The sequence below is a fragment of the Chiroxiphia lanceolata genome, chromosome 30 (assembly GCF_009829145.1).
Source record: "Chiroxiphia lanceolata isolate bChiLan1 chromosome 30, bChiLan1.pri, whole genome shotgun sequence".
NCBI classification, from domain to species: domain Eukaryota; kingdom Metazoa; phylum Chordata; class Aves; order Passeriformes; family Pipridae; genus Chiroxiphia; species Chiroxiphia lanceolata.
Window position 1 is genome coordinate 1,840,017 of NC_045666.1, and position 27,516 is coordinate 1,867,532.

At 68.3% G+C, this 27,516-nt stretch overlaps 3 protein-coding genes across 3 annotated transcripts; 1 reads left to right on the top strand and 2 right to left on the bottom strand.

Annotated features, from left to right (window-relative positions):
- The first annotated feature begins 2,515 nt into the window (after window positions 1–2,515).
- NDUFA4L2 (NDUFA4 mitochondrial complex associated like 2) lies at window positions 2,516–7,128 on the top strand. The gene is made up of 4 exons (XM_032713646.1): window positions 2,516–2,644; window positions 5,151–5,239; window positions 6,652–6,712; window positions 6,967–7,128. Exons 1-4 carry the CDS (start codon window positions 2,588–2,590, stop codon window positions 7,021–7,023), a joined length of 264 nt encoding a protein of 87 aa, XP_032569537.1. The 5' UTR covers window positions 2,516–2,587; the 3' UTR covers window positions 7,024–7,128.
- A 642-nt stretch (window positions 7,129–7,770) lies between these two features.
- Window positions 7,771–13,641, bottom strand: SHMT2 (serine hydroxymethyltransferase 2). Its single transcript, XM_032713644.1, has 12 exons — window positions 13,533–13,641; window positions 11,865–12,083; window positions 11,681–11,760; window positions 11,319–11,519; window positions 11,135–11,216; window positions 10,485–10,607; window positions 9,922–10,061; window positions 9,626–9,791; window positions 9,447–9,546; window positions 9,112–9,267; window positions 8,388–8,495; window positions 7,771–8,175 (listed from the first exon to the last, which is right to left on the bottom strand). Exons 1-12 carry the CDS (start codon window positions 13,554–13,556, stop codon window positions 8,048–8,050), a joined length of 1,527 nt encoding a protein of 508 aa, XP_032569535.1. The 5' UTR covers window positions 13,557–13,641; the 3' UTR covers window positions 7,771–8,047.
- Window positions 13,642–14,530: 889 nt separating this feature from the next.
- NXPH4 (neurexophilin 4) lies at window positions 14,531–26,738 on the bottom strand. The gene is made up of 2 exons (XM_032713487.1): window positions 26,684–26,738; window positions 14,531–16,087 (listed from the first exon to the last, which is right to left on the bottom strand). Exons 1-2 carry the CDS (start codon window positions 26,732–26,734, stop codon window positions 15,332–15,334), a joined length of 807 nt encoding a protein of 268 aa, XP_032569378.1. The 5' UTR covers window positions 26,735–26,738; the 3' UTR covers window positions 14,531–15,331.
- Between the last annotated feature and the right edge of the window lie 778 nt (window positions 26,739–27,516).

Here is a 27,516-nt window from a genome sequence, read left to right on the forward strand (position 1 = left end):
GGGAGGGGGAAGGGGGCACCCAATTCCAGGTGATAAATTCCCGGCGACGGCCCCGGCTCGCTCGCAGCAGCCGTGATCCTCCTTCATCTTGAATAATATTTTTGGAGCGGTTGTAAAATCACCCGACGCGGCGGCTGCCGGAGGAGCCGCGGGATCCAAACCCCCCTCCCGCGGCCCCCCCGGGCCCCCCCCCGGCCCCGGCTCTCCCGCGTGTGTGTCACCTCTCCCTCCGTGTGCCTCTGCACGTGTGCCACCATCTGGGAGCTCCCCCAGGTGTGTCTGTCTGTCTGTCTGTCCCTGCACGTGTGCCGGGTGTGTGCGGCTGCACCGCAGCACCTCGGGGTGCCCCCCACCCAGGACCCCCCTCGTGCCTCCCTCAGACCCTTGGGGGCCCCCCCAGAGCCCCGTTTGCCCCCCTGAATTCCTGACTTTCGTGGTGATGATCCCCCTTGTCCCACCCAGACCTCTGGGTCGTCCCCTGGACCTCTGAATTTTGGGGTGAAGGCCCACCCAGACCACTGGATCCCCCCCTGAACCCCTGGATTTTGGAGTAAGGGTCCCCCCCAGGCACTGGGCCCACCCAAGACCCCTGCCTACCCCCATCCCAGCCAGTGGAGTCCCTTCCAGACCCCTGAACTTCAGGGTTAGGGTTCCCCCAGACCTCTGGGTCCCCCTGGACCCCCAAGTTCCCCCCTGGAACTTGAATTTTGAGGTGGGAATCCCTCCCAGCCCCCTGTGTCCCTTGGATTTTGGGATGGGTCCCTATGGATTGGATGGGTAGACCAGAGCTCCCTGGTTTGGGTGGGTGTGGAGTTGCCCAGATGTGCACATCTGTGTAGCCCACTGCCTGTTCCCATCTTTCCCAGGCTTGGCCACTGTAACTCCTTTCTCTCTGGGAAGGATCTGTGTGTTCTCCCTCCCCAAAGGATCTGTGTGTTCTCCCTCCCCAAAGGATCTGTGTGTTCTCCCTCCCCAAACGCTGATCCCCAACTCGGTGTGTGCAGAGGAGAAGCTCCAGTGGCACTTCCGTGCTGGGGGTTCTGGGGTCACACTCTTGGAGCCCCCCCACCCCCCCTCCAGGGCTGCTCCCGAGGATTCCCGGCATCCCCACGGAACAGGGAAGCACCACGTGGGATTAAACTGCCTCTTAATTACAGTCATTAATGAGCGTGGAGGCAGCTGGGCTCCGTGGGCAGGGAATCCCTCCGTGTTCCAGGGGAGCTCCTGCAGGGAATGGGGGGCTCAGAGTGCAGGGAACGGGGGGCTCAGGGTGCAGGGAACGGGGGGCTCAGGGTGCAGGGAATTGGGGGCTCAGGGTGCAGGGAATGGGGGGTCAGGGGGCAGGGAATTGAGGGCTCACAATGCAGGAAATGGAGGCTCAGGGTGCAGGGAATGGGGGGCTCAGAGTGCAGGGAATGGGGGGCTCAGGGTGCAGGGAATGGGGGCTCAGGGTGCAGGGAATGGGGGGCTCAGGGTGCAGGGCCCCCCAGAGCAGAGCTGGGAGCGACAGGCCCGGGGTCCCCCAGACCTCGTGGGCCACCCTGCAGTGATGGGTCACGCCCTGCACACACGTCCCACACTCACACACGTGTCCCATGTGCACACACCCCGTGTACCCCCTGCCCACCCTCCCTGAGCCCCCCCCGTGCCCTCCCTGGGCAGAGGAAGGTGAGGAAGGACACAGGGGCCGTGCCGAAGGCAGGATGCTCCGTCTCGGGCAGTGGCACTTAATCAATGGCATCTCAAATCTCTAATTATATCACCCGGGGCCTCGCTGGATGCTCCTCAGCCTGCTCTCCTATCCGTGTACCCCCCAGAAACTCCCCCCCTTTGTCCTTTATCCTCGGCTGGAAGCAGAGGGGGTGGGTGGCCTCGTGTCGGGGGGGACCCCCCGTGTGGGTGGGAGAGTGGAGCATCCGGGGGGGGCTCTGAGAACCCCCACGGTGGGGTCTCACAGGTACCAGACACGGCTGTGCCGGCGCTTGCCAGTGCCAGAACGTGGCCAGGGTGCCCATCCCTGCCGGGGTCCATCGTGCCACCCCCACCCGCCCGTTCTGTCCCTCTCCCGGTCCTTTGTTGGACACAAATGGCCGTTTTCCACATGCACGGCAGCATCTGTTCCTGTCGGGGAGATTTGCATGGCTAAATGTAAATTGGGAGTTATATCATTTATCATAAACGGGAGGGGGGGGGGGGCGGCCAAGCCCGGCCAAGTTGTCACCGGGAATCACTCGGCTCATCCCTCGCCCGTGCCGGGGCTGTGCGGGGCGGGACGGGGCCGGTCCCGAGCGCGGAGGGAAACTGAGGCCCGAGGGGACCTCGGGGTCCACGCCCAGAGCTCGTCTCGTCAGTCCCCCAGACAACGGGGTCACCCCGGGGGAGGCTGGAAGGGGCCGGGGGTCAGGATCTGGTCCCGAGCCTCCCTGTCCCTCCCCGCTGGCCGTGTCCCCGGGCCGGGATCCCCGTCCCCGACCCGCCCCGTCCCTCCCAGCCCGGCCGCAGACGCCTCCCTCGCCTCCTGCCCACTCTCCATCCTCGGTCGGACCTGGGAACCCGCTGTCGCAGCCGGACCGATCCCACCCCGGCCATGAAGGGCCCCCCGCGCGGAGGAATGTTCTCCCGGCATGTCAAACGGCACCCCGGAGTGAGTGACCCGGCCCCCCTCCCTCCAGGGACCCCCCATCCCTCTGTCCCTCCTCCCGGGGACCCCCGGCAGCCCCCCATCCTTCAGGCTCGTCCTTGCCCTTCTCTCGCCACATGCCAGGAGCCCCTGGGCTTCTCCACGTCCTCCTTCCCTCATCCCACCCCCCATTCCTTGTGCCTTCCTCTGCCCTCTGTGCCCTCTGCCAGCTCCTCTTCCCCACCCTCCCCAGGAGCCTCCTCAGCCCCCCAGTCCTGTTCCATCCCCGCTCCCCAACCTCCCCTTCCCACCATCCTCCCACTCAGCACCCTCCGGGTCAGACGGGGGGTCCTGGGGGTCCCCATCCCTCCTTCCCCAAGGAAAGGTGAGACCACCTGGTGCTTCCCACCCCGTTCCGTCCATCCAGCACTGCCAAGGGGGGGGGCCCAGCACCGTGGGCACTGGCAGAGAGCATCCCCGGGGTGCTTCCAGCATCCCCAAATGGGCAGCACAGGCCGGGCCTCCTGCGTGATCCTTACTGCCCAGCGGAAGGGTTTGGGATGTTGTTCCTGTTCCTGCCACGGTTTCTCCAGCTGAGGAGCTGGGAGTGGCTTGGGGGGCACAGAGAGACCCCCAGACTGGAGGTGTGAAGGCCTGGGGGGGGTTCCTGGGTGCTGGTACACGGCAGGTTTGTTGCTGGGGCAGTTTCTGCGGTGTCACCCTCCCCGTGGGGTGTCACCCGCCCATCCCAGTGCTTGGCTGTGACACTGCTGGGCAGGGGGAGCTGCACTTTCACCCGGCAGTGGGTTCCCAGGTGCCCGGCAGTGATGGGTGTCCCGGCCACGCAGGACCAGAGCCCTCTGGCACGGCTGGGTGGGCACCGACCGGGCACGGGGCAGAGCCTGGCACTGCTCCCCACCGCCCACCCGCCTCGTGCCGGCGGGAAATGGGGGCTCCACCGCTGGCACCTGCGGCTTGGCAGCCCCCGAATCCTTCCCGGGCATTAATCACCCAGGCGGTGTCGGCAGCAGATGGTGAGACGGACCCGCTGCCCTGAACCTCCTCCCGCAGCCACAGCAACTTCCGGCGCTGCGGCGGCTTCTGGATTCGCCAGCGCTCGGGCAGAGGCTGCTGCCAGCTCCTGCTGGCACCCGGTGCCAAGGACCGTCATCCGCCGATGGCCCCGACCCTCCTGGGTGGGCGCTGGCATCTGCCGGGCGCTCCATCATCGCAGCTCGGCTTGAGCAGGGCGCTGCCGAGCAGGAGCTGGGCCGTACTGGGGGCACTGGGAGAGCGAGGGCTGGGCAGGGGGACGCTGCTGTGGGCTGGTGGGGGGGGGCAGAGGGGTCGGAGTGACCCTTTTCAGCGCGTTTCCACGTGCCACCCGAGTGGGGTGGGGGTCCCCAGCCCCCCGTCTCTGGCTGCAGCCGCCGAGCGGAGCCGCAAACGGGGCCGGGGGTTGTCGAGGCGGCTCCGGCGGCTCCGGTGGCCCCGCCGCCGTTAATGGGCACGGCGAGGCTCCGGCTCCCAGGGGCACGGCTGGCGCCAGGCTCATTACACGCCCGCGGCTTCCCCGGCGCGGGGGCCGCGGCAATTTGGGGGAGGTCAAAACCGCCTCGGCTCGGCTCCGATTGAGGCCGCGCCGCTCCGGGCACTGGGGGATTGGCAGCGGAGACGGGGAGATGGAACCGATCGCTCGGCCGAGGTGTGACGGGAGCCGCTGTGGGCACGGAGGGGGGCGAGGGCACCTCGTGGTGGGGCTGGGGTCACTGAGTGCCCCCCCCGACCGGCCCTGGACCCCCAACTGCTCGGCCCCAGTGTGTCCCAGTCCTTTCCAGCAAGAGGAACTGAGCACTCCTTGTCTTGAGCTGTGCCGGGAGATGGTGCAGAGGGGGGGGCAGGGCTCGGGGGGCTGTGGGGGGACAGGGACACGCCTGGGTCACAGTGTGGCTCAGGGACAAACCCTGCCCAGGACCGAGTCCCTCCAGGAGGAACCATGAGCTGCTGCTCAGCCCTGAGCCGGAGAACTGGGAACCCTGGGAATGCTGGGAACAGGGTGCCCAGGACCGAGTGCCTCAGGGAGGAACCATCAGCTGAGGCTTGGCCCAGAACGGGGGCACTGGGGATGCTGGGAGTGCCAGGAATGGGGTACCCAGGACCGAGTCCCTCGGTGAGGAGCCGTGACCAAGGCTGAGCCCTGAGCAGGGTCGCTGGAAACACTGGGAATGGGGTCCCCGGGTCCTCAGCAGCACCAGCACGGGGCAGCCACAGGCAGAGGGGAAGTGATTTCTCATTCCAAATCCAATTCCTCTCCACCACGAGCCGATTTTTCTCTCCCCCTTTTAATTCAGTCACTCAAGCTGACAGCTACACTGTGTACCACAGCCCAGCTACAGGATTGCTCTGCCATATTCCCCCTGTAAATCTCCCGGCGTGTCAGCTCTGCCTTTCACTCTCCAGTCCGCCTGATAAATATTCATTTTATTGGGGTATTTTTCATTTCTCTCTCTCTCTCTCTTTCTCTCTGCAGCTCATTCCCCTCATTGGCTTCATCAGTGTGGGCCTGGGCAGCGCGGTGCTGTACCTGCTGAGGCTGGCACTGTACAGCCCCGACGTCAGGTACGGGTCGGGGGGCCCTGGGCACCCCCCGGGCTCTCATCCCAGGCACCCCTTGGGCACTGGCCCTGGGCACCCCTTGATCTCTCACCCCAGGCACCCCCCGGGGGCGTGGGGGGCTCAGCCCCTGCGTGGTGAGCGGGTGTTGGGGTGCCCAGACACACCCGGCCCCTTCCTGGTGAGTGGGGGGGGGGCAAATGTGGGTGCAGAGGTGCCCTGAGGGGGTGAGGGAAGCTGGGGGGTTGTGTCCCCTCTCCTTGTTTTGGGGGGGGGATGGGAGAAGGGCTCCTCCAGCCCCCTGCTCTGGGCACTGGGAGGAAGGTGGGTGGGTGGGTGACAAGGTGGGGGAAAAGCTGAGTGTGGCTGAGGGACAAGGGGGAAAAATGTGGGGAGGGAAGTGAGGGGAATGGGGAATGTGGGATGGATGGTTAGAGAAGGAATGAAGAGAGGGAGGGAGGGAGGGAAGGACAGACAAAACCAGCAGGGAAGGATGAGCAGAGGGAGAGGTGTGAGGGTGGAGGGATGGAGGGAGGGATGGGGGATGGAGGGATGGAAGAACGAGTGAGGAAGAGGAAGGGTGTGAGGTGTGAAGATGGATGGAGGGATGGATGGATGATGGATGAGTGTGGGGAGGGTGGGACTGAGGGAGGAATGGGAAATGGTCAGATGGATGGTTGGAGAAGGAATGGGGAGAGGGAGGGAGGGAGGGACAGACAAAAGCAGGGGGAAGGAAGGAAGAGTGGAGGGAGAGGTGTGAGGAAGGATAGAGGGGTGGGGGACAGGGGGGGGTGCCTGGGTGGAGGGAGGGATGTGGAATCACAGAGGATGGATGGGCAGGACAGCCCCACGTGCTGGGGGGACCAGGCTGGTTTTCCCGTGTCCCCACAGCCCCCCCACCTTGCTCATAATTATTTGCTCCCGGTAAAACCACTCATGGATTTAATCTGGCACCAGCTGAGCTCAGCTCTGCAATTAGCAGATCCAGACACCTTGGCTTGGAGGGTGGGAGTGCAGGGGGGTGTTTGGGGGGGGGACAACAGCCCCCCCCAGCACATTAATGCCATTAACAGCTCCGGGGGGGCTGTGCTTGCAGCACGGCCCCCCCCTCATCCCCCAGTAACACACACAAACATCTTCCCAGATGGAAAATTCTACTCTTGGCCACCACCAGCGGATGGGGGGGGGGATGGAAGAGGGGGGGGACGTGAGCTGTTCTCTCCAGGGACCCCATCCCACGGCTCTGCTGCCCTCCCAAAGCCCCTCCCGGGACAGGACGGGATGTGTCCGATGTGGGAAGGCTCCGAGGAGAACCGGGGGTGGTGACACCGGGGCTGGGGGCAGCGGGGGGGGGAGCAGTGGGGGGGGGTCTCTCCCCACTCCCTGCAGGTGCTGATGTGCCCATCACCCCCCTGCAGCTGGGACCGCAAAAACAATCCTGAGCCCTGGAATAAGCTGAGCCCCACGGACCAGTATAAAGTGAGCACTGGGTGAACTGGGCAGGGGAGGGGGGAGCAGCCACCGTCAGGGCAAGGCTTTTTCCTTGGGAAGGGGAAAGGGGGATCAGCCCCGGAGTGGAGGTTCATGGGCCCCACGAGCCCCCCCAGCTCCTTGTGCTCAGATTTGGGGAGGGGGGCACTGTGTGTGTCCCCCCCACCTCGGGGCCAAGGCCGGGCTGCAGCGACAGCAGGGAGGGGAGTCACGACCCCCCCTCACCTCCCTCCCTTCTCCAGTTTCTGGCAGTTTCCACTGACTACAAGAACCTCAAGAAGGAGCGTCCCAGCTTCTGAGCCACCCCCAGGATGTGCTGGGGCAGGGGGGGAACCCACCCTCGCCAGAAGCCCCCCCCCGGCCCCTCCAGCTCTGCCAAAGCCACTGCACACAGGTCCCACTGCTCCGCCAGCACCCCAAAACCATGTGGCCGAGTCCCCCCCCCAATAAACCACATCCCTGCAGAGCCCCCACACCCCTCACTGTCACGTTGTGCCTGCATTGAACTCCTGGGACACTAATAAATGATAGGGGGGGCAGCAAACTGGGTTATTTATGGTTTCCCAGGGCCTGTAATGCAGGAGATGTTCTCACACCCCCTCCTCCGGGAAGGCTGGGGGGGGGTCACATCCCACTGGAAGCAGCACAAGCCCCCCCTGGGTGCTGCATTTCCGCTCTCCCACGCTCCAGGGTCCCCCCTCAGGCCCCACCCTGGACCCTCTGGAGAGGGCGAGGGGGTGGAGGGGTCACCCCCACACATGTGTGGATGTTCATGCGTGTGCTGGAGGCGTGTGCACCCCCTGGCACACGTGACACGGGGCAGGGTCTGGCTGGGCAGGAAAAGGAGGGGGGGTTAGGGCAGCCTGGGCTATGGCCCCCTGATTTGTTTTGGGGCTCAGTGTCACCCCCTGCCCTCAGAGCCCACTGGGTGAAGCCCCAGGACGGGGACACCGAGGCACAGAGACCCCCCCCAGCTCTCCTGGTGCAGCGCTGAGGGGCTCCAGGAACCCACCCCCAGACCCCCCAGCCCAGCACCCACACACCTCCAGGCTCTGCCCCCACTTTTATTAGCAACACCCCCCCATAGAAAAGTGCAAGATGAGGCTGGAAGAAGCGGTGCCCCCCCCCAGTCAGGGTCTGGGGGGGGTCTCTGCACCCTAACACTGAGAGCAGGATGGGCGGGCACCGACCCCGCCCCGGGGAGGGAGCGCCCAAAGGTGCTAAAGGGGGAGGAAGGGGAGTGGGGAAGGGCAGAGGGGGGGTCTCAGCCTCCCCTCTTTCCCCCCCCGGTGGCCCCAGCCCGGCAGGAGGGGAGCCCCCCCCTCAGTGGTCGCTGAAGCCGGGCATGGGGAAGGCACGAGCGAAGGTCTCGACGCGCCGGCGGAGCTCAGCCAGGCGCCGCTGCGTCTCGGGGTCCTGCAGCAGGAAGGTCTTGAAGTCCTGGAGTTTACCTGGGGGGTGGGAGGGGCACAGGTGAGGAGGGGGGGACCCCACGGCAGCCCCACCCCTGGCCTGGTGCCCGCAGGGGAAGCTCCAGCAGGCTGGGGGGAGTGGGGCTGGCACCGGCAGAGCCCCCGTGCCCCAAAGGGAGAGGGGCCGGTGGGCACCCAGGGAGGGGGGCACGGGGAGAGACGGGGGGGAGACACGGCCCCCCCCCACTCACTGGTTTTGCTCTTGACGTCCAGGGCCAGCACGATGCCCTCGTCGATGAACTCCACGACCTTCTGGAAATCCTCCTCGCGGAAGTGGCGGGAGGTCAGCGCGGGGACACCTGGGGATGGAGCCCGTCAGGGCCGGGACCACCGCGGGGCAGCAGCACCAGGGAGCAACCCAAGCCCCCCAGGGAGCTCCCCGAGCCCCCCAAGGAGCTCCCCAACCCCCCCAAGGAGCTCCCCGAGCCCCCCAAAGAGCTCCTCAAGCCCCCCCAAGGAGCTCCCCGAACCCCCCAAGGAGCTCCCCAAGCCCCCCCAGGGAGCTCCCCAAACCCCCCAAGGAGCTCCCCAAGCCCCCCCAGGGAGCTCCCCAAACCCCCCAAGGAGCTCCCCAAGCCCCCCCAGGGAGCTCCCCAAACCCCCCAAGGAGCTCCCCACCCCTCCCCAAGGAGCTCCCCAAGCCCCCCAAGGAGCTCCCCAAGACCCCCAAGGAGCTCCCCAAGTCCCCAGGGAGCTCCCCAAGCCCCCTAAGGAGCTCCCCAAACCCCCCAAGGAGCTCCCCAGCCGCCAGCCCCCATGGGGTCCTGTGCCCCTGTCTGGGCCAGACCCGGCTCCAAACTCCCCCAGGGCGTCCTCAGAGAAGGGTGAAGCAGTGGGGATGCCCTGGGGCAAAAGCCCGAGGACCCCCCCGCCCCAGGGCTGGCAGGAAGCCCCCCCGCAGGGCCCGTCCCTCACCCAGGCGCAGCCCCCCCGGGGTCAGGGCACTCTTGTCCCCCGGGCACGTGTTCTTGTTGGCGGTGATGGACACGAGCTCCAGCACCCTCTCCGCCCGCGCCCCGTCGATGCCCTTGGGCCGCAGGTCCACCAGCACCAGGTGGTTGTCGGTGCCCCCTGGAAAGCGAGGGAGAGGGGTGAGGACCCCCGAGCACCCCCAGCCCTCCCCTCGCTGCCCTTTCCCTGCTCTGCAGCGCTGCCCCTGTTCTGCCTCAGCCCCCCCTCCTCTGCCCCCCAAGCCCACCCAGCACAGCTCGTCCCTCTGGTGCCCGGATCCCGCGGGCACAGAGCATTACCTGACACCAGGGTGTACCCGCGCTGCAGCAGCGCCTGTGCCATGGCCTTGGCGTTCCTCAGGACCTGCTGACAGTACTCCCTGAAGGCCGGGGAGTTGGCCTGGGAGCGAGGGGACACCCCGTCAGCGTGGGGCCCGGGTCACCTCCCACCCCGAGCCCCCCCCCGCCCCGGCACAGACCTGTTTGAGGGCCACGGCCACGGCGGCGATGGCGTGGTTGTGGGGGCCCCCCTGCAGGGAGGGGAACACGGAGAAGTTGATCCTGTCCTCCAGGTCGTAGAGCGTCTCCTTCCCAGTCTTCTTATCCACGGAGCGCACGCCCTTGCGGTAGAAGATCAGTCCCGACCTGGGGGCGAGAGACGCTGGCACCGCTCCTCCCGCTGTCCCCCTGTGGGACACCGACCCCCCCGACCCCCGGGGCAGCTCCATCCCCTGGGACGCAGCCCCCGGAACGTGGCCGGCGGTCACGGCCTCACCTGGCGCCGCGCAGGGTCTTGTGGGTGGTGCTGGTGACGACGTCGGCGTGTTCGAAGGGCGAGGGGATGGCCTTGGCCGCCACCAGCCCGCTGATGTGGGCCATGTCCGCCAGCAGGTACGCCTTGACCTCGTCGCACACCTGGGGACGCCGCGGTCACCCACTGACCCCTGGGGATGCCACGGCCACCCACTGTCCCTTGGGGACACCACGGCCACCTGCTGACCCCTGGGGACACCACAGCCACCCACTGTCCCTTGGGGATGCCGCGGTCACCCACTGTCCCCTGGGGACACCACGGCCACCCACTGTCCCTTGGGGATGCCGCAGTCACCCACCGTCCCCTGGGGACACTGCGGCCACCCACTGTCCCCTGGGGACACCGCGGCCACCCACCATCCCCTGGGGACACTGCGGCCACCCACTGTCCCCTGGAGACGCTGCGGTCACCCACTGTCCCTTGGGGATGCCACGGCCACCCACCATCCCCTGGGGACACTGCAGCCACCCACCATCCCTTGGGGACGCTGTGGCCACCCGCCGTCCCCTGACCCCCGCACGCACCTTCCTCATGCGGCCGTAGTCGATGAGCCGGGCGTAGGCGCTGGTGCCCGCGATGACCAGGCGGGGACGGAAGAGCCGCGCCGTCACCTCCAGCTGCTCGTAGTCGATCAGCCCCGTGGCCGGCTGTGAGGGACAGACGGACAGACAGAACCGGGTCACTCGACCCCACGGCCGGCTGTGAGGGACAGACGGACAGACAGAACCGGGTCACTCGACCCCAAGGCCAGCTGTGAGGGATGGACAGCTCGGTCAGCAAGCCCAGGGACAAACAGCCCAGGGTCAGACACACAGACAGACAGACAGCCCCGTCAGTCAGCCCGGGGATGGACAGAGAAGACAGCCAGGTCAGTCAGCCCCAGGGCCGGCTGTGAGGGATGGACAGATGGACAAGAAAGCTCAGTCAGCCCAGGAGTGGATGGACAGACAGACAGACAGCTCGCCAAGGCACCCCTTTGCCCCCCGCTCCAAGCACAGCACCTCTGGCTGAGCCACGGGCATCTCCCATGGCACGGGGACACATCTGGGACTCGCTGGGACATGGAGGGCAGGGCAGGAGCTGCCGGAGCAGCTCGGGCACCTCAGGGCACCACTGGGATCAGCCACAGCCACAGCCCCCCCTTCCCCCCCCCGGATCCTGCCCCTCAGCTCACATCCAGCTTGTAGGGCATCGACTCGAAGAAGATGGAGGTGGCCGAGATCTTCCTGACGTCGGACATGTACCCGTGGGTGAGGCTGTGGGGAAGGTGCGGGGTGAGCCTGGGACCCCCGGGAGGCAGCGGGTTCCAGGCCCCCCCGGGGGCAGTGGGCTCCAGGCCCCCCCAAACCCCCACTTACTGGCCCCCGTCGGGCAGGTCCAGCCCCATGAGGCGGTCGTGGGGCTGCAGCAGGGCCGTGTAGGCGGCGAAGTTGGCCGGGGACCCCGAGTAGGGCTGCACGTTGACGCCCCAGTGCGCGGGGTCCAGGTCGAAGGCCTCGAGCGCCCGCCGCTCGCACAGCAGCTCGATCTGATCCACCACCTCGGCCCCCCCGTAGTACCTGGGGGACACGGGACGGGGTTATGGGGGCTCCCCCCGCCAGCCCCCGCCCACTGTGCCCCACGGGAGCCCCGGTGCAGAGGGCAGCCCCCCTCGGGGGAATCTCGATCCCTCGGTGCAGAGGGACCCCTGATGCCCCCCCCAGCCCCCTCCCCGCTTTACCTCCTCCCGGGATAGCCCTCCGAGTACTTGTTGTTGAGGCAGGAGCCCAGGGCTTCCAGCGCCGCCCGGCTGCAGAAATTCTGGAGGAGAACTGGGGGTCAGAGCTGGAGCCACCAAACCCCCCCCTTGATCAGGGGTGCCCTGGGCCCGTCCCCACGGCCCCCCCAAGCCCCCCGGCCCCCACCTCAGAGGCAATGAGCTCCAGCCCCCGGCACTGCCGATCCTTCTCCTTCTGCACCAGGCTCCAGATTTCGGGGTCGCTCTCGGCCAGGCTCTCCTGCCCCGTCCACCCGGGGACGTGCCCGGTGGTGGCGGCGGCGGCGGAGCCGTGCTGTGCCCGCTGGCTGCCCTGCTGTGCCCGCTGGCTGCCGGGGCCCCCCCGGGCCCCCCATCGCTGCAGGGTCTGCACGGGGAGGGGGGGACAGGCTGTGACCCCACGTGGAGGGTGCTGGACCCCCCCTTACCCCTCCAGACCTGCAGGGACAGGCTGTGACCCCACAGGGAGGGTGCTGGACACCCCCCTTACCCCCCCAGACCTACAGGGACAGGCTGTGACCCCACAGGGAGGGTGCTGGACACCCCCCTTACCCCTCCAGACCTGCAGGGACAGGCTGTGACCCCACAGGGAGGGTGCTGGACCCCCCCCTTACCCCTCCAGACCTACAGGGACAGGCTGTGACCCCACAGGGAGGGTGCTGGACCCCCCCTTACCCCTCCAGACCTGCAGGTGACAGCAGCAGGAGCGAGACCCCCAAATTCTGTCTCCAGTCACCGGTGTCACCCCCCCAAGGTGGGCACACGGGGGACCCCCCCCCAAGGTCCTCATAAGGCCCATGGGGACCCCTCCAAGCTCCCCCACCAAGCACATGGGGACCCTCCCAAGGTTCCCACAAGACACGTGGGGACTCCCAAAGACCCCAAAGGCATATGAGGACCCCCAAGGACCCCATAAGGCACATGAGAACCCCCCATAGGGCACATGGGGCCCCCCTCAAGCCCACACGCACCCCCAGATCCTCATCCACGGCCCCCCCCTCGTTGTACACGGGGGGCTGTGTGTGCCCTGCAGGACCCCCCTCCCAGCGCCGTGCACAGCGAGGGGGGGTCCCCTGTGCCCCCCTCGCCCCGGTGCCCGGTGCCGGGTGATGTAACCGCCGCCGCCCCATTGCATCACCCGCGGGGCCCCGGGCACCGGGCAGGGGCCAAGGCCGGTGGCGGTGACTGTTCAGGCCCCGGGGACTTTGGGACAGACACAAAGTCCGTGAGGAGGGTGATGGGGGGGACGGGACCCTTCGGGGGACTCGACACCGGGATGGGGGTGTCGGTGCCCAACCGGGGGCGAGGGCGGTGGGGAGGCCCGGGATGGAGCTGAGACCCCCGGGGGCGCTGGAGGGGGAGGAAGGGGGTTCGTGGGGGGCGAACAACTGGGCACCGGGACCCCCTCCTGTCCCTCTGCAGCGAGCACCGGGACCCCCCCACTGGGGACGTCCCGGAGACCGGGACCCGTGTGAGCACCGGGAGACACCGGGGACCGGAGCACGCTGCGGGCTCCGGGACCCCCGCGAGCACCGGGGCTCTCCTGGGATCCCCCCTGGATCCGGGACCCCTGCGGGCACCGGGACTCACCGGGCACCGGGGCCCCGAGCGGGCCCACCCCTACCGGGCACCGGGACCCTCCCCCGGGCACCGGGACCCCCGCGAGCACCGGGAGACCCCCGGGACCGCAGTGCCCGGCGCGCACCGGGACCCGCGCGGGATGGGGGAACCCTCACCGGGGACCCCTTACCGGGGACCGGGACCCCCCCAACCCCCGGGGATCGGGACACCCCCCCCTCCCAGCGCCGGGGCTCACCCTGCCCAGGCGGAGCGGCCACATCTCGGTCCGCGCTGCACGCGGGTCCCGGAGGGGTCCCGGTCCCGCTCCCGGTTCCGGCCCCGGTGCCCGCGTGGCCCCGCCCCCACGCGCGCGCTGCCGGGGGGGGGGGGGCGGAGCCACCGGGGCCGACGGGAAACTGGAGGTCCGAACCCTCCCCCTCCGCCGGACCGGGGTCATCCCTGTCCCCCCCCATCCCCATCCCCAATCCCGGGAGTTCTCCATCCCTGCGCTCCCAACCGGGGGCTCCCCCATCCCTGTTCCCCCCTGATCCCCAATCTGGGGCTCCCCCATCCCTGTTCCCCCCCCATCCCTAATCTTGGGGCTTCCCCACCCCTGTTCCCCCCCCATCCCCAATCTGGGGCTCCCCCATCCCTGTTCCCCCCCCGATCCCCAATCCTGGGCGTCCCCCATCCCTGCTCCCCCCTCATCCCCAATCTGGGGGTCCCCCCTCCCTGTTCCCCCCCCGATCCCCAATCCTGGGTGTCCCCCATCCCTGCTCCCCCTTCATCCCCAATCTGGGGGTCCCCCATCCCTGTTCCCCCCCCATCCCTGTTCACCCCCCGATCCCCAGTCTGGGGGTCCCCCATCCCTGCTCCCCCCCCCTCCTCAATCCTGGGGGTCCCCCATCCCTGCTCCCCCTCCATCCCCAATCTGGGGGTCCCCCATTCCTGCCCCCCCTCCTTCATCCCTGGTCGACGAGGATCAACACACCTTTTTTTCTTTTTTTTTTTCCCATGTTTTCTTTATTTTCCACTTTTTTTTTCCATTTTAATTTTCTTTAAAAAAAAAATGATGAAGAAGCCCCTTCCCGAGTGTGGGGGGGGGCAGAGTAGCCCCTGGGGACCCTCACCTCCCCCCCCCCCCGTCCCTGACCCCCGCCTGGCACTTCTTCACGGCGTGGGGTGTGGGGGCTGCACACCTGGAAGGGCCCCCCATGGAGGGGGGGGGTCCATGGGGCTCCGGGGGCTCAGTGTATGGGGTGAGGACTGAGACCCCCCCCCAACACCCTGACCTGCCCCCCGTGACACCCCAGAGGTGACATCACAGGGGGCTGAACCCCCCAGTTCACCCCCACACCCCCGGGGGCCCCAGCCTGGTCCCCAGCATGGGGGGGGGGTCTGTGCCTGCACCCCCTGAGCTGCAGGGATGGGATTTCAGGGGTTAGGGGGGCCCGGGCCCCCCAGCACCAGTTGTACCCCAGTAGGATGCAGGGGTGCTGCAGTGAGGGGGTTTCAGTGGGTGGGGGGGTCTCAATGGGCAGGGGGGGGGCCGGGACCCCCAGAACCAGCTGTACCCCAGTGATGCAGTGATGGGTGTCAGTGGGCCCAGCACCCCCAGCACTGGCTGTACCCCAGCCTGGGGTGCTGCAGGGACGGGGTCCCAGCGGGCAAGGGGGGATCCCCAGAGCTGGCTGTACCCCACAGCAGTGCAGGGACGCTGCAGGGACGGGGTCCCAGTGGGTGAGGGGGGATCCCCAGAGCTGGCTGTACCCCACGGCGCTGCAGGGGTGCTGCAGGGATGGGATGTCAGCAGGTGAGGGGGGATCCCCAGAGCTGGCTGTACCCCACGGCGCTGCAGGGGTGCTGCAGGGATGGGATGTCAGTGGGGGGGAGGCCGGGACCCCCAGCACCAGCCGTCCCATAACACGGCACGGGGGTGCTCCGATGACGAAGAGGGGTCGGTGTGGGGGTCACGGGGGGCACCGAGCAGCCGTGAAGGGGGCACAGCAACCCCCCCACCCCCCACCCCCCACCCCCCCCCCCGCCGCGCTGCCGTCAGCCGAAGTAGGGGTTGTCGTGCTGGAAGTTGTAGTCGGGACAGACCTTCTGGACCAGCTTGTAGTCGATGCTGAGGAAGGAGATGAAGATGCAGATGACCTTGAAGGGCTTGGCGCAGAGCCAGGCCGCGTGGCTCTGCGTGTGCTCCGTGAAGCAGACCTTGGACGGGTCGTACAGGCACGGCTTGTTCTTGCGCGCCCGGTTCGTCTTCTCGTACTCCACGTGGCAGTTGAGCGCCTTGGCCGGGCGCCCCTCGGGCAGGGTGCTCTGCTGGGGGGGCGGCGGCGGCTGCGGGAGCTGGGGGGGGCCGGGCACCAGCACCTCGAACCCCACTGCCTTGGAGGGGGGCACGATGCTGACGGAGACGTTGCCCAGGCTGGAGGAGTTGTGTCGGAAGTAGACGCTGAAGGTGCCGTTGATGTGGTCGACGATCTTGCCCGTCACCAGGAGGCTGAACTTGAGCGTCTTGATGTTGAAGTAGAAGTCTCCCCAGCCGAAAATCTTCTTGGTGCGGCTGGACTTGAGGGTGGGCTTGCGGTGGGCGCGGGGGCTCGGCGGCTCCCCGGCCGTCTGGTTCTTCTGCCAGTCCCAGGGGCTCCGCCCGGTGCCCCGGGGGGGCTCTGCCGGGATCAGCCGCCCGGGGTCGAGCGCCGGGGGCTTCAGGGTGCCATAGGGGACGTCCTTGAGGAGGCCGGAGGTGCCCAGCTCCAGGTAGCCCAGGGTCTTGGCGATGTGACCCCCAGCACACACCGTCTGGGGGAAAGAGGGCAGAGGCTGCACGAGCCGTGCCTGTGTCCTCCTCCTCCTCATCCTCCCAGCCGTGTCCTCACCACCCTCCTGCCAGCACCCCCCTCCTCACCCTCCTGCCCACGCCCCTCCTCACCCTCCTGCCCCTCCTCACCCTCCTGCCTATGCCCCTCCTCATCCTCCTGCCCCTCCTCACCCTCCTGCCCACACCCCTCCTCACCCTCCTGCTCCTCCTCACCCTCCTTCCTGCACCAGCTGGGCGGGGACCGCAGCGTCCCCTCCTCGAGGCTCCCCAGGTCGCTGGTTTGGACACCAGTGAGCAGAGCCAGCTGCCATCCCCAGCCTGGGACCCCAACTCTGACATGCCTCCTGTCCCTCATCCCCCTACCCACCTGCTGCCCCGTGCCCCCATCCCTCATCCCGCCTCTCCCGGGGTGCCCGCTGTGCCCTCCTGCCCTGCCAGCTGCTCCGGCATCCAGGATGCTGCTCCAGCAGCCCCGGCCTCGTCAATCACTGTCACCCTGAGCTGGCAGGTGCTCCGCTGCTCCGGCACTTTCTGCTCTGGATGACCCGTATCCCGGGGGAAGGCGGGAGGGGGGAGTGGGGGGTGGCAGAGGCACCAGCTGGAGGGGCTGGGGGGAGCGTGGGGGGCTGCACTGCCACAGGGAGCTGAGGTGGGCCCGGGGAATGGCTCCAGCTCATCCCAGCATCACCCACCCTGCACAGTGTTTCCTGCTTGGGAATGATCTCCATCGGGAATGATGGGGGTCCCGTGACCCTCCTCAGAGAGGGGGAAGCCCCCCAGGCCCCCTTCTCCACGGCCAGGTGGGTCTGTGTGGGGGGGGGTCTCTGCTTGAGCACCATGGGGGGGCCCAGCCATGGACCCCCACACTTGCTGTCGAGCCGGGGGCTCCATCCAATCCATCCCTGGGGTCCATCACCTCGTCCCCCTGCTGTGTGCCAGGATGAGCCCCTAAATCTGCTCTGGCACGTGCCACACAGGAGAGAGGAACCTGGGCAGGCACAGGCAGCTCCACGGGGCTGTGGGAAGGGGATCTGGGGGGGTCTCAGCCCATCGGGGGGGCACAGGGGGGGACAGGGGGTGCGGTGCAGAGCTGTGGCTCAGCATCCATCCCCGCACCCCCCCGGCCCGGCCAGCCCCCCACTCCCCCCCCGGCTCCCCCCGAGCGCCGCCGCTGCCTTCGCCCTTATCTATATTTCAACGCAGCTTCAAAGCCCGGCTCCTTCGCCAGCCAGAGAGGGGGGGCAGGACCGGGATGGCAAGATAACGGGAGGAGGGGGAGAGGGGCACCCCCGGGCTGGGAGAGACGCATTTCGGGCGTTGGGGGGTGGCTGCAGCTCCCCCTGCACCCCAGCTCTGCTCCATCGCTCCATCCATCAGACCTCGAGCCCCTCACATCCCGCCCTGGGGAGGCCGAGGGGCAGCGGTGACCCCACAGCTGGGAGCCCCCCAAACCCACCTGCACCCGCAGCAAGGGGCCGGGGGCTGCAGCCCCGGGGAACACCCACAGCAGCCCACGCTGCCGAGCCCCCACCACCGGGAAGGATTTCTGGAGGTTTCCGAGAGCTCTGGGCTGGATTTCCATCGCAGCCAGGGCTGGGAGCCAGGGCCCGTCCCCAGCAGCACTGCGGGCACCTGCACCATCCTCCCCTGCCTCAGTTTCCCTTTGCAATCCCCCCCTGCCCCTGATCCCCCGCAGGGGTGAGTGGGGTGGGATGGGATGGGAACGGGCTGGGATGGGAACTGATGGAGATGGTGATGCAGGGACAGGGAAGGGACAGGGACGGGCAGGCAGTGGGGAGGGGACGCAGTGGCAGCAGGGGAGACGGGCAGTAGCCCCCTGTAGTCCTGGGGGCTGCAGGGCCCCAGGCCAGGCCGGTGCAGGAGGACGGAGCCAGGGGCCTGGGGGCACAGATAGGAACGGACAGAGCAAACAGCCCCCACCCCTGCAGTGCCCCCAGCCCCTGCTGGCGAAGGGCCAGGCTGGCAGCCCCCCAACCCCTCCAGTCCCTCCGCAGGAGCTGCTGGGGGAGCGGGAGATGAAAGGGAATTGCAGAGCAGGGCAGCGGCTGCGGTGCGGGCAGGGAGGGCGATCGATCGCGGCACCGGCACCGGCGCAGTCCGGGGGCGTGGGGGGGACCCTCGCTGCCCGCAGCCCCCGCTGAGCCCCGGCACGGGCCGGCCGGGGGGCTGGGAGGGGCAGGGACGAGCGGGGCCACGGGCACCTCACCCACGGCAGCGCCGAGGGGAGCCAAGGTGACCCCCCTGCGCCCTGGCAGCGCTGTCGGAATGCAGGGCAGGTCCCGCACACCTCGCGTTAAATATTAATGCTCCCGCCGGGCCGGGGGTGCAGCTGCACACACGTGCCCGTGAACCTCCTGGACACGCATCGTGGGTGCACAGGGGGGTCCCGGTGCCAGCCCCCTCCCTCCCTGCCCGCACCAGGCCCCGTGCCCGATGCCAGGCAGGGCCATGCCCGGCCCTGTGGTGTGCAGGGCTCCGCTGCCACACATCGGTCACCTCGGGGGGCCTGAGACGGTTGTTTTTTACTGTCACACGTGCTGCTGCATCTACACATCCGTGCTGCTCCCCTCCTCATCCTCCTGCCCGCGCCCCCCTCCTCATCACGGTCCCCATGGCATCGTTCCGCGCTTCAGCTGCTCTCAAGCCCCTCGTGTGCCCCTCTGTGCCCCCACGGGGCTGCAGCCCACGGGCACCACATGTCACACTCTGTGCTCACGGAGCCAGGCAAGGATGCGGGAAGGGCTGGATGTGGCTGCACAGGGACCGGGAAGGCTCTCGGTGCCGGCATCAATTTGGTCTGTCAGCCCCGGCAGTGATGGCCACTCACATCCCATTTGCTGCCGGGGCCAGGCACCGTCAGCTGCTCCCCCGAGACCCTCGGTCACCTTGGCAGAGGGGAGGGGAGCAGCACGGGGGGGACGGGGGGAGCAGCTGCCCTGCTGTGGGCTGGGATGAGCTCCAGCACCCCAAGAGTGGGGCTGGGAGTGGTGGGGTACAGGCTCAAGGCAAAACAGCCCCCGCCAGCACCAGGAGCAGGGTGACACTCCTCAACAAGGGCAGGGTCTCTAGTGCCAGCCTGGCCCTGTCCCCACTGTGCGCCTGTCCCTGTGCCCACCGCCAGTTTGTCCCCTCCCTACCACCAGCCTGTCCCTGTCCATGCAGCCAGCCTTCCCCATCCCCACCATCAGCCTTCCCCATCCCCACCATCAGCCTGTCCCTGTCCATGCAGCCAGCCTTCCCCATCCCCACCATCAGCCTGTCCCTGTCCATGCAGCCAGCCTTCCCCATCTCCACCATCAGCCTGTCCCCATCCCCACCATCAGCCTGTCCCTGTCCATGCAGCCAGCCTTCCCCATCTCCACCATCAGCCTGTCCCCATCCCCATCCCCAACCCTGGTCCCCGATCCCATCCCGTCCCCCCGCCTTAGCAGGGGCCGCTGGCAGCACAGACACCGCTCTGCTGCTCGGGCTGTCCCGCTCTGCCCACGGGCACAGGGTCACGCCGGCCTCTCCCCTGCCACCCCACCTCTCCCCCTGTCACCCCGCCGCCTTCGTTAGCGCGAGGAGATTAATTGGAGGTGGTGAGCGACAATCCCCGCGGGGCCGCTCCCCCCGGCGCGCACAGCCCGGGGCGCGGTGGCATTTCCAAAGGTTAGCAGCAAACAAGGTGCCTCTGACAGCTCCCATTTATCTCCCGGCGCCGCGCGGGTGCTAATGCGGTGCCGGGTGTGCCGCGCCGGGCTCCGCGGGGCTGCGGGAGGGACCCGGCGGGCCCGGGCATGTCCGAGCGGCCGCAGCTGCGGGGTGGGTGTTCCCGAGCCTTGGGGCTCTGGGGTGAGGGTGTGGGTGTGGTGGGCGTGTGCCCAGGTCACCTCTGCGCCCGGGTGAACGCAACAAATGCCAGCGGGTGCCCCACGTGCGGCTGGGTGTGCACGGACACCTCCACATGTACAGGCAGGTGACACACGCGGGGTGACACACACATGCACGGAGTGAGGTCCCTGGTGTGGCTGCATGTCCTGGGTGACGCATTCCCAGGCCCCCTGTGTGCCCACCCCTATCCCTACTGCCACCCTGTCCCCATCCCCACGGCCAAACTGTCCCTGTCCCTGCCACCAGCCTGTCCCCATCCCTGCTGGACACAGCGGGGTCACGGCTGTGCTGCTGCCACACTGAGCCCCAAGTGACAGTCCTGGGGAGCCCTTGGTGCCAGGGCAAGGGACTGCTGTGCTGCTGGGCACCCCTGGGCTGGCAGTGGGGTTCTGGAGATCCCCAGACCAGAAAAGGCACCTCCAGCACCGGGATGGATGAACCCGACACCAGCAGCTCCTCGGCCAGGGGAGAGCCCAGGTGAACTTGCCGAATCCAAACCCGGCCAAATCCAAATCCAGCCAAACCCACCAAACAATCCACCAAACCCACCGTGGGCTCCTTCCAGCTGTGCCAGCTGTGGCCCCCCGGGACCGCCCCGGGGTCCTGCTCCCGGTGACACCGACGTGCCACGGGCACGAGGGCCGGTGTCCCCTCGAGCGGGGCCGTGACCTGTGGGGCCGGGGGGGATTGGCTTTGGATCAGCTGTGCCTTCACCCCCCAACAGACACCTCGCTCCTCGCCGACGGAAGGAATATGCAAATGCTGCAGCTTTATTAACGCGCTCGGCACGCGCTGGCTAATAAATATTTCATAGCCCGAGTAGGACTTTTTTTCCTCCCTCCTCCTTCTTTCTTTCGTTTTGGTTCCTTTTCCCTGTCACTCGTTTCCTGCCTTTTCTTTCCTCAGCCGTTATTTTATTTATTTATTACTTTTAAGGGCTTCACGGTGAGGCAGGAGCTGGGAGGTAGCTGGGGGGGGGGCCGGGAAAAACGTACGTCCCAAATCTCTCCCCCCACGGGTGAAAAAGGAAAGTGCTGTTAAGAGCAAAGGAAAAAATATAATAGAAGGGAGGAGACGGCAGCAGGCAAAGGATTCGAGGCTTGTGTGACTCATTGGGCTGGAGGAGAAAAGGGAATGAATGGGAAAACAGGAGATAAACGGAGCAGGAGGGGGAGAGGGGGTGCGGATGGGTGGGCAGCAGCAGCGCTGGGGGGACACGGGGGTGGTGGGGGCCGGGGACACGTGGCTTCAGGGTGCCCATCATCCAGCAGCACCCAAGCCAGCCAGCGGCCAGAGGGCCTGGAACCCCCTGGATTGGCCTTGGAGAGACCCAGCCCCACATGAGAGCCACTGGGGAGGGGGCTGCTCCCGGCCACCCCCGGCCACAGCAGGCAGGACACGGGGACACGGGCAGCTCGCAGGGATGGCGCGAGGCAGAGCCAGCAGGGACGAGTCCCGGGTCACTCCCACATCTCCAGTGCCAGGGATGCCCCCCCAGGACGCCCACGCTCCCCTTCCTCGGCCCTGCCTCAGTTTCCCCACAGCAGGGGCTCCTTTCACCCTCCCTGACCCACCCCAGCTCCTCTCGGGTGAGGACTCCCAGGGCTGCAGGGAGGCAGCAGCTTCTCCCGAGTCCCCCCAGACCGGCGGGACCCCAAACCCGCGGCGACGCAGCCCCCACTTTGCACCCAGCTCCCCCCCCCCGGCCACCCCCAGCCCTGGCCCCGCCATCCCACTTTATTATTGCAATAAATGTGGCCATAAAAGTGGCAGGTATCGGCGCGCGCCGCGATCGCTGCTCCCGAGCTATGGAAATGTAATTTCGAGTGTGCCCGGGAAATTTTATAAGATTGTATCAGGCGGGATCATAAATTGCATTTCCAGCCCCCCCCCCCTTCTCCCCTGGATGAGACGGGGCCCGTGAGAAGGTCACCAGGGAGGGGGTGAATGCCAGGTTGTCCCCTCAGGGAGACCCCATCCCTGTGCCCCCCCCTCCCGTCTCTCCCCAACATTCCCATTCCCATTCCCAGGGATCTGTTCCCCCCGGGCTGGGGGGCAGCAGTAAGGACACAGCAGCCCCCCACACCTCCCTGGCAGTGGAGGTTAATGAAGACCCTCCAAGGGACCCCCAGGAGCGCTGGGGACCCTCAAGGGCATTGCTGGGGTCACAAGGACCGTGACCCTCTGCAGCCAGGCGAGGGTTCCCACTGGGAGCAGGGGACGGAGTGTCCCTGCAGCCACCGTCCCCTGGGACCCCCCTCGTGACCCCCAGGGCTGGATTCAGCCCCCCTTTGCACCCACCACCCAGCCCGGGCTCCCGGACCCTCGCAGGTGCCCACCAGGGGTGGAGGCTCTGCTGCCCCGTGCCAGGGGGACAGGGGGGACAGGGAGAGGGTCTCCCCCGCTGTGACACCAGGCAAGGCCAGCCCAGGGGCCCGATGGCCACGGGGGTCACAGGGGGTCTGTGTCCCCACAGCGTGGGGGGATTGATCTGGGGGAGGGGGGCCCTGGAGCTCGTGTCCCTGCTCTGATCTGATCCTCCACAATGACTTTCCTTTTGCAACAGGGAAAAAGGCAGGAGGGTGGGGGGGGGACACGGGCTCGGGGACGTGATTATTCCTTCAGCAGCAATCCAAGCGGTGGCAGAGGAAGCTTCATCTTTCCTGGGCCATTTACCTCCAGCGCCCGAGCGCGAAGGCTGAGCCAGGCTCGGCTCAGGGCTGGAGCTCGGCCAGGGCAGGGGGGGTCCAGCTGGGGGGTCTCAGCCTGCCACCACCCCACACCTGGGCCACCGGCTGGGGGGACTCTGGCTCCCTGAAAGGAGGAGCTGGGGATGCAGAACGGGGGTGCAAAGTCGTTCATCTGCGAGTGTTAATTGGCAGGGGTGTGATTAGTGGCGGGGGCTCAGCTGGGGGCTGCTCTGGCAGGGGGAAGTGCCCGCCTCGCCCCCCACCCCGGCTCGGGCACCCCTGCCGGTCCCCGGTGGGAAACTGGCAATTAAAAACAGGAGGAGGGGGAAAAAGCAATAACGTGGGACCCGGCTCGGAGCCAGAACGGCACCGGGAAGCGCAGGGGTGGGGGGGTCTGGCCGGGGGGCACCCAGGGGTGTCCCCCCTCCCCAGCCACCGCTCCCCCTCCTCGCCGAGGCTGCGCCAGCCACGCTCCAGGCTCCAGCCTTATTGAATCTCCCAGCTCAGGGTGCAAAGGGCACCAGAGGGAAGAGTTATTAAAAAAAGGGAAATGAGTCGCTTGGAAACCTTCTTTCGGAATAACAGTGTGTGTTTGTTTGGCGATAGATTAGCTCAGCCATGCTGAGCACACAGCACCCGCCGCAGCCAAGGGCGGCTCGGGGAGCCGCAGCGCCGGGGACGGGGGGCACACGGAGCCCATCCCGGCCCTGTGGGCACCAGCTGGGCACTGCCCGGGTACCGACCAGCCACGGCCGGTCCCTGAAGCTCAGCACCCCCAGGGACCCCCGGCCAGGCAGGGCTGCAGGATGGCACCGCCACCCAAAGCCCATTTCCCCTCCCCCTGGCGCCAAACGTGGCACACACCTCCGAGCCACGAAACGGGTAAAGCCCCCACGATAACGGGAGCTGGGGGGGGGGGGTGGTGGGAATTGGGGTGTCCTTGCATAAGGAAAGGGCTGGCAGCATCTGCTAAGAGCAAAGCCATCTGCCAGGCAGCAGCCCAGGAGACGTGTGACGGCTCCTGGGTGACAGCGAGGCAAAGGGTGAGTTCCTGGCATCCCGCGCCATCCTGGCACGGCCACCGGCACCGCCAGGCAGGGCGTGCCTGGGAAGGGTTAATCCGTAAAGGAAAACCTGCCAGCCACGCTCCAAGTGCTTCACAGGCAGCCGCTGCCTCACCTGCCTGTGCGGGGAAGGAGGGAAACCGAGGCACGGGGCTGGGCTGGGGGAATGTTCCGGCAAAGGCGGCGGGGACGGAGCAGGGGGAAGAAAGACACCGGTGTCCCAGTCCTGGCCCTGCTGCAGCACCCAGCTACCCCATCCCTGCCTGCTCCTGCCTGCTCCTGCCTGCTCCAGGGCCTGTCCCCTCCACTGCTGGCTCTTGCTCAGCACTGGGTGGGGGTCACACCATCCACGGCCCCAGGGCCAGGAACGGCATCTGCCTCTGGGAAGGCCGGGGGGATTCAGGAGGAATTGCCTTTCCTCAGCCCAAGGCCATCTGGTCCAGCCAAAAGGGTCCTGGGTCCACCCAGGGGGATGGTCAGGACCCTTGGGGGTGGGGAGCCAGGCCAGGTCCCCCCAGAGGGACCCCATGATTTACTGCTCAAGGCACAGGAAATAATGGAATCCATAAAAATAACGCAGGAACCTGGGAGAGGCTGAGGGGGGGGGGGGTCTCCTATGGGCAGAGGTGGGCTCACCCCCTCACCTGCCCCAGCACTGCCAGCCCAGCAAATCCTGGGCACCTGCAGCCATGGGGGGCTGGGGGGGCCAGGAGGGTGGTCCATCCCAACAGGGATCCCACAAACACCAGCGTCCCCCAGCACAGACCACGGGGGGGGACACCCTGGGGGTCCCACATGCTGGGGGTCCCTCCCTCCTGCCACAGGGATGAGGCTCTCGCTGCTGCCCGGGGGGTGCAGCCCCTCCTGCCCCTTCCCCCTGTGCTCCCACCACGGTCCTGGTGGGATGTGGCACTGGGAGCCCCAGTCCAAGGCACTCACTGGGGCTGGAGGGAGCCAGCGGGACCCCCCACCCACCCTCAGCTGCCTCCTGACCCTCAGAAGGGGCCTGGAAAGTTCCTTCCCAAGAGGCCCAAAGGGCTGAGTGGGCAGGAAAAGCTCCTTTGCCCCTCCCTGGCACCCGGTGGGCCCACGGGTGGGCAGCCCCCGGCCCCCCCATGTCAGGGAGCCCAGGAAGGGCTGGGAGGGGGGTCCCAGACCCCCCCACCACAGCAGGGTCGGGGCTCAGGGTATCTCCCAGGGTCATCCCCACGCAGGAGCCTCCCGTGCCCGTGTGCCCACCCCTGGCCCCAGGCCGTGCCCGTGCCCCCCGGCTCTGAGCCCCCCTGCACCCACCCCAGCCCCGGCGCCGGCGTGGGCGTGGGGGGGGCCGGGGCAGCGCCCTGCTCCGGGTTTCATCAAAACAAACCCATTTGTCTTGAAGCAGCTCCAGCACCGACAGATGCTCTGCGATGGATGGACACGGGGAGGGGGGGGGGGGTCACGCAGAGCCACCCCCACACACGGGCACACGGCCCCCCCCTCCCCACGCGGGCAGCAGCGTGCCAGGCAGAGACAAGTTGCAGGAGCCTTTGCCTGGGGGGGGTCGGGTGGTGCGGGGGGGGGGGGGGTCCCTGATGTGCATCCAATTCCCGAGAGGGAATTGACTCGTTTGATTTTATTCATGAAACACAGAAAGTAAAAATGGAGTGTCAGGAAATCAGATCTGCTGGGTGATGAGCGTGGCCCCCCCCCGGCTGGGCTGGGGGGGCTCCATCCCCCCCTCCTGACCACCACGGCGCTGGCGTCGGATGCAGCCGTAGCCCCCCGAGGGGCTTCGAGAGGAGGTGGCAGAGGGGGGACACGCGGGGGTGAGTGGCCTTGGGAAGCTTTTAGCATCTGGGACTGGGGGACTTTGCGGGGGGGGGGGCAGCATGCGGGCAGGGGGGGTCTCTGCGGCTGCAGCTGCTCCTCAGCCTGCACAGACAGGCAAAGGGGGGGAGCAGGCAAAGCCCCCCCGCCAGGCCTGTCCCGGGAGGCCCCCTGAGCCCACCCCACAGCCGGGGGGCACCCGGTGAGATGGGGACGTGGCTGGTGGGAGAAGCCCCCCCTGGAAGGGCTGAGCCCCCCCGTGTCGAGGCTGAGCCCGCCCCGAGCCGGGACAGGAATGAGGCGTCGCCTCTGCAGGTGGTTTCGGGGCTCACGCCCTTGGGGGAACCGCCGCGCCCCCCCAGCCCTGCCTGGGGACCCCCCCCGCGCTGCCCGGCACGGTCGCCGTGGGGGGGGCTCCCCCCGCTCTCCCCCTCCAGGTGCGGGACAAGGGCACCTCCGACCCCCCCGCGGAGCCCCCCCGGCAGAGGGTCCGACCCACCCACGCGTGGCCGCCCCCGCGCTCACGAGCGGCTCCGTCTCGCTGCCCCCCCCCCCCCCGCACCTGCCAGACGGCGCCTCCCGCGCTCTGCAAAGGGGGGGGACGACCAGGGGGGGCTTCACCGGCGGCGGGACCCCCCCGGCCCGCAACTCCGCCCGAGCTCCGGGCGCGGCGCCCCGGGACAGCCCCGGGACCCTCCAACTTGGGGGGCGCAGGACCCCCCCCCATACGCAACCCCTGTCCGCCGCCCCCCCCCCCAACTCTCCCATTCTCCTGCCCCCCTCCAAAACGATCCCCCGGGATTGCACGACCCCCTCCCCGTGGATCGCACAAGCCCCCCCAGCCCTCCGCTCTCGCCGTGACTGCCGGAGCCCCCCCAAAGCACGACACCCCCGAGCCGCACCCCCCATTGCACGACCCTCCCCAGGACCGAACCCCCCCCATACTGCACGACCCCCCCAGGGCGACACCCCCCATCCCCCCGGATTCGTCCGACCCTCCCAATAACTGCACGACCCTCCCCCACGGACCCGACCCCCCCCGGTAATCGCCCCCTCCCCGGTAACCGCGCCCCCCGCCCCCCCCGCGGCCGTGCCGGGCGGGGGTCCCGGCCCCCCGTACCTGCAGCAGCAGCAGCCCGGGCCCGAGCAGGGGCAGGCGGCGGCGGAGCATCGCGGGGCTCCGGGAGCGGCGGCGGCGGCGGCGGCGGTTGAGGGGCGGCGGGAAGAAAGTTGGAGACTTGCGGGGCCGGGCGGCGCCTCGGCGGCCCCGCCAATCCCGGCCGGCGGGGGGGCACCGGGGGGGGGCGGCTCCGGGAGCGCCGGGACCCCGCACCGGCCCCGCGCGAACCGGCGGCTCCGCCACAGAGCGGGGCGGGGGGCGCGGGGGGAGCGCCGCACCTCGGGGTGCCCCCTGTCCTTCTCCCCCCGCACCTCGGGGTGCCCCCGGTCCTTCGCCCCCTCTCCCCCCGCACCTCGGGGTGCCCCCGGTCCTTCGCCCCCTCTCCCCCCGCACCTCGGGGTGCCCCCGGTCCTTCTCCCTCCGCACCTCGGGGTGTCCCCGGTCCTCCTCCCCCCCCTTCTCCCGCAGCCCGGGATGCCTCCGACCCTGCCGCCCAGCACCCCGCGGTGTCCCCGCTCCTATCCCTCGTCTCCCGGAGACCCCGCACCCCGACATTATCCAGGGAGACCCCCCCCGCACCCCAGGATACCGCCGGTGCTGCCCCCCACTCCCGGAGCCCGCGTACCCCCGACTGCCCCCGGTCCTGCCCCCTCTTCCCCCGCACCCTGAGACCCCCAAATCTTCCTTCCGTCTCCCCCGGGTCCCGCCCCTGCTCCCTCTCTCCCGGAGATCCTGCACCCCGAGGTGCCCCCGGTCCTGCCCCCCCCGCCGCGCCCCCGCCGAGGTGCCCCCGGCTCTGCTGTGCCCTGCAAAATGTGCTGGCACCGGAGGGG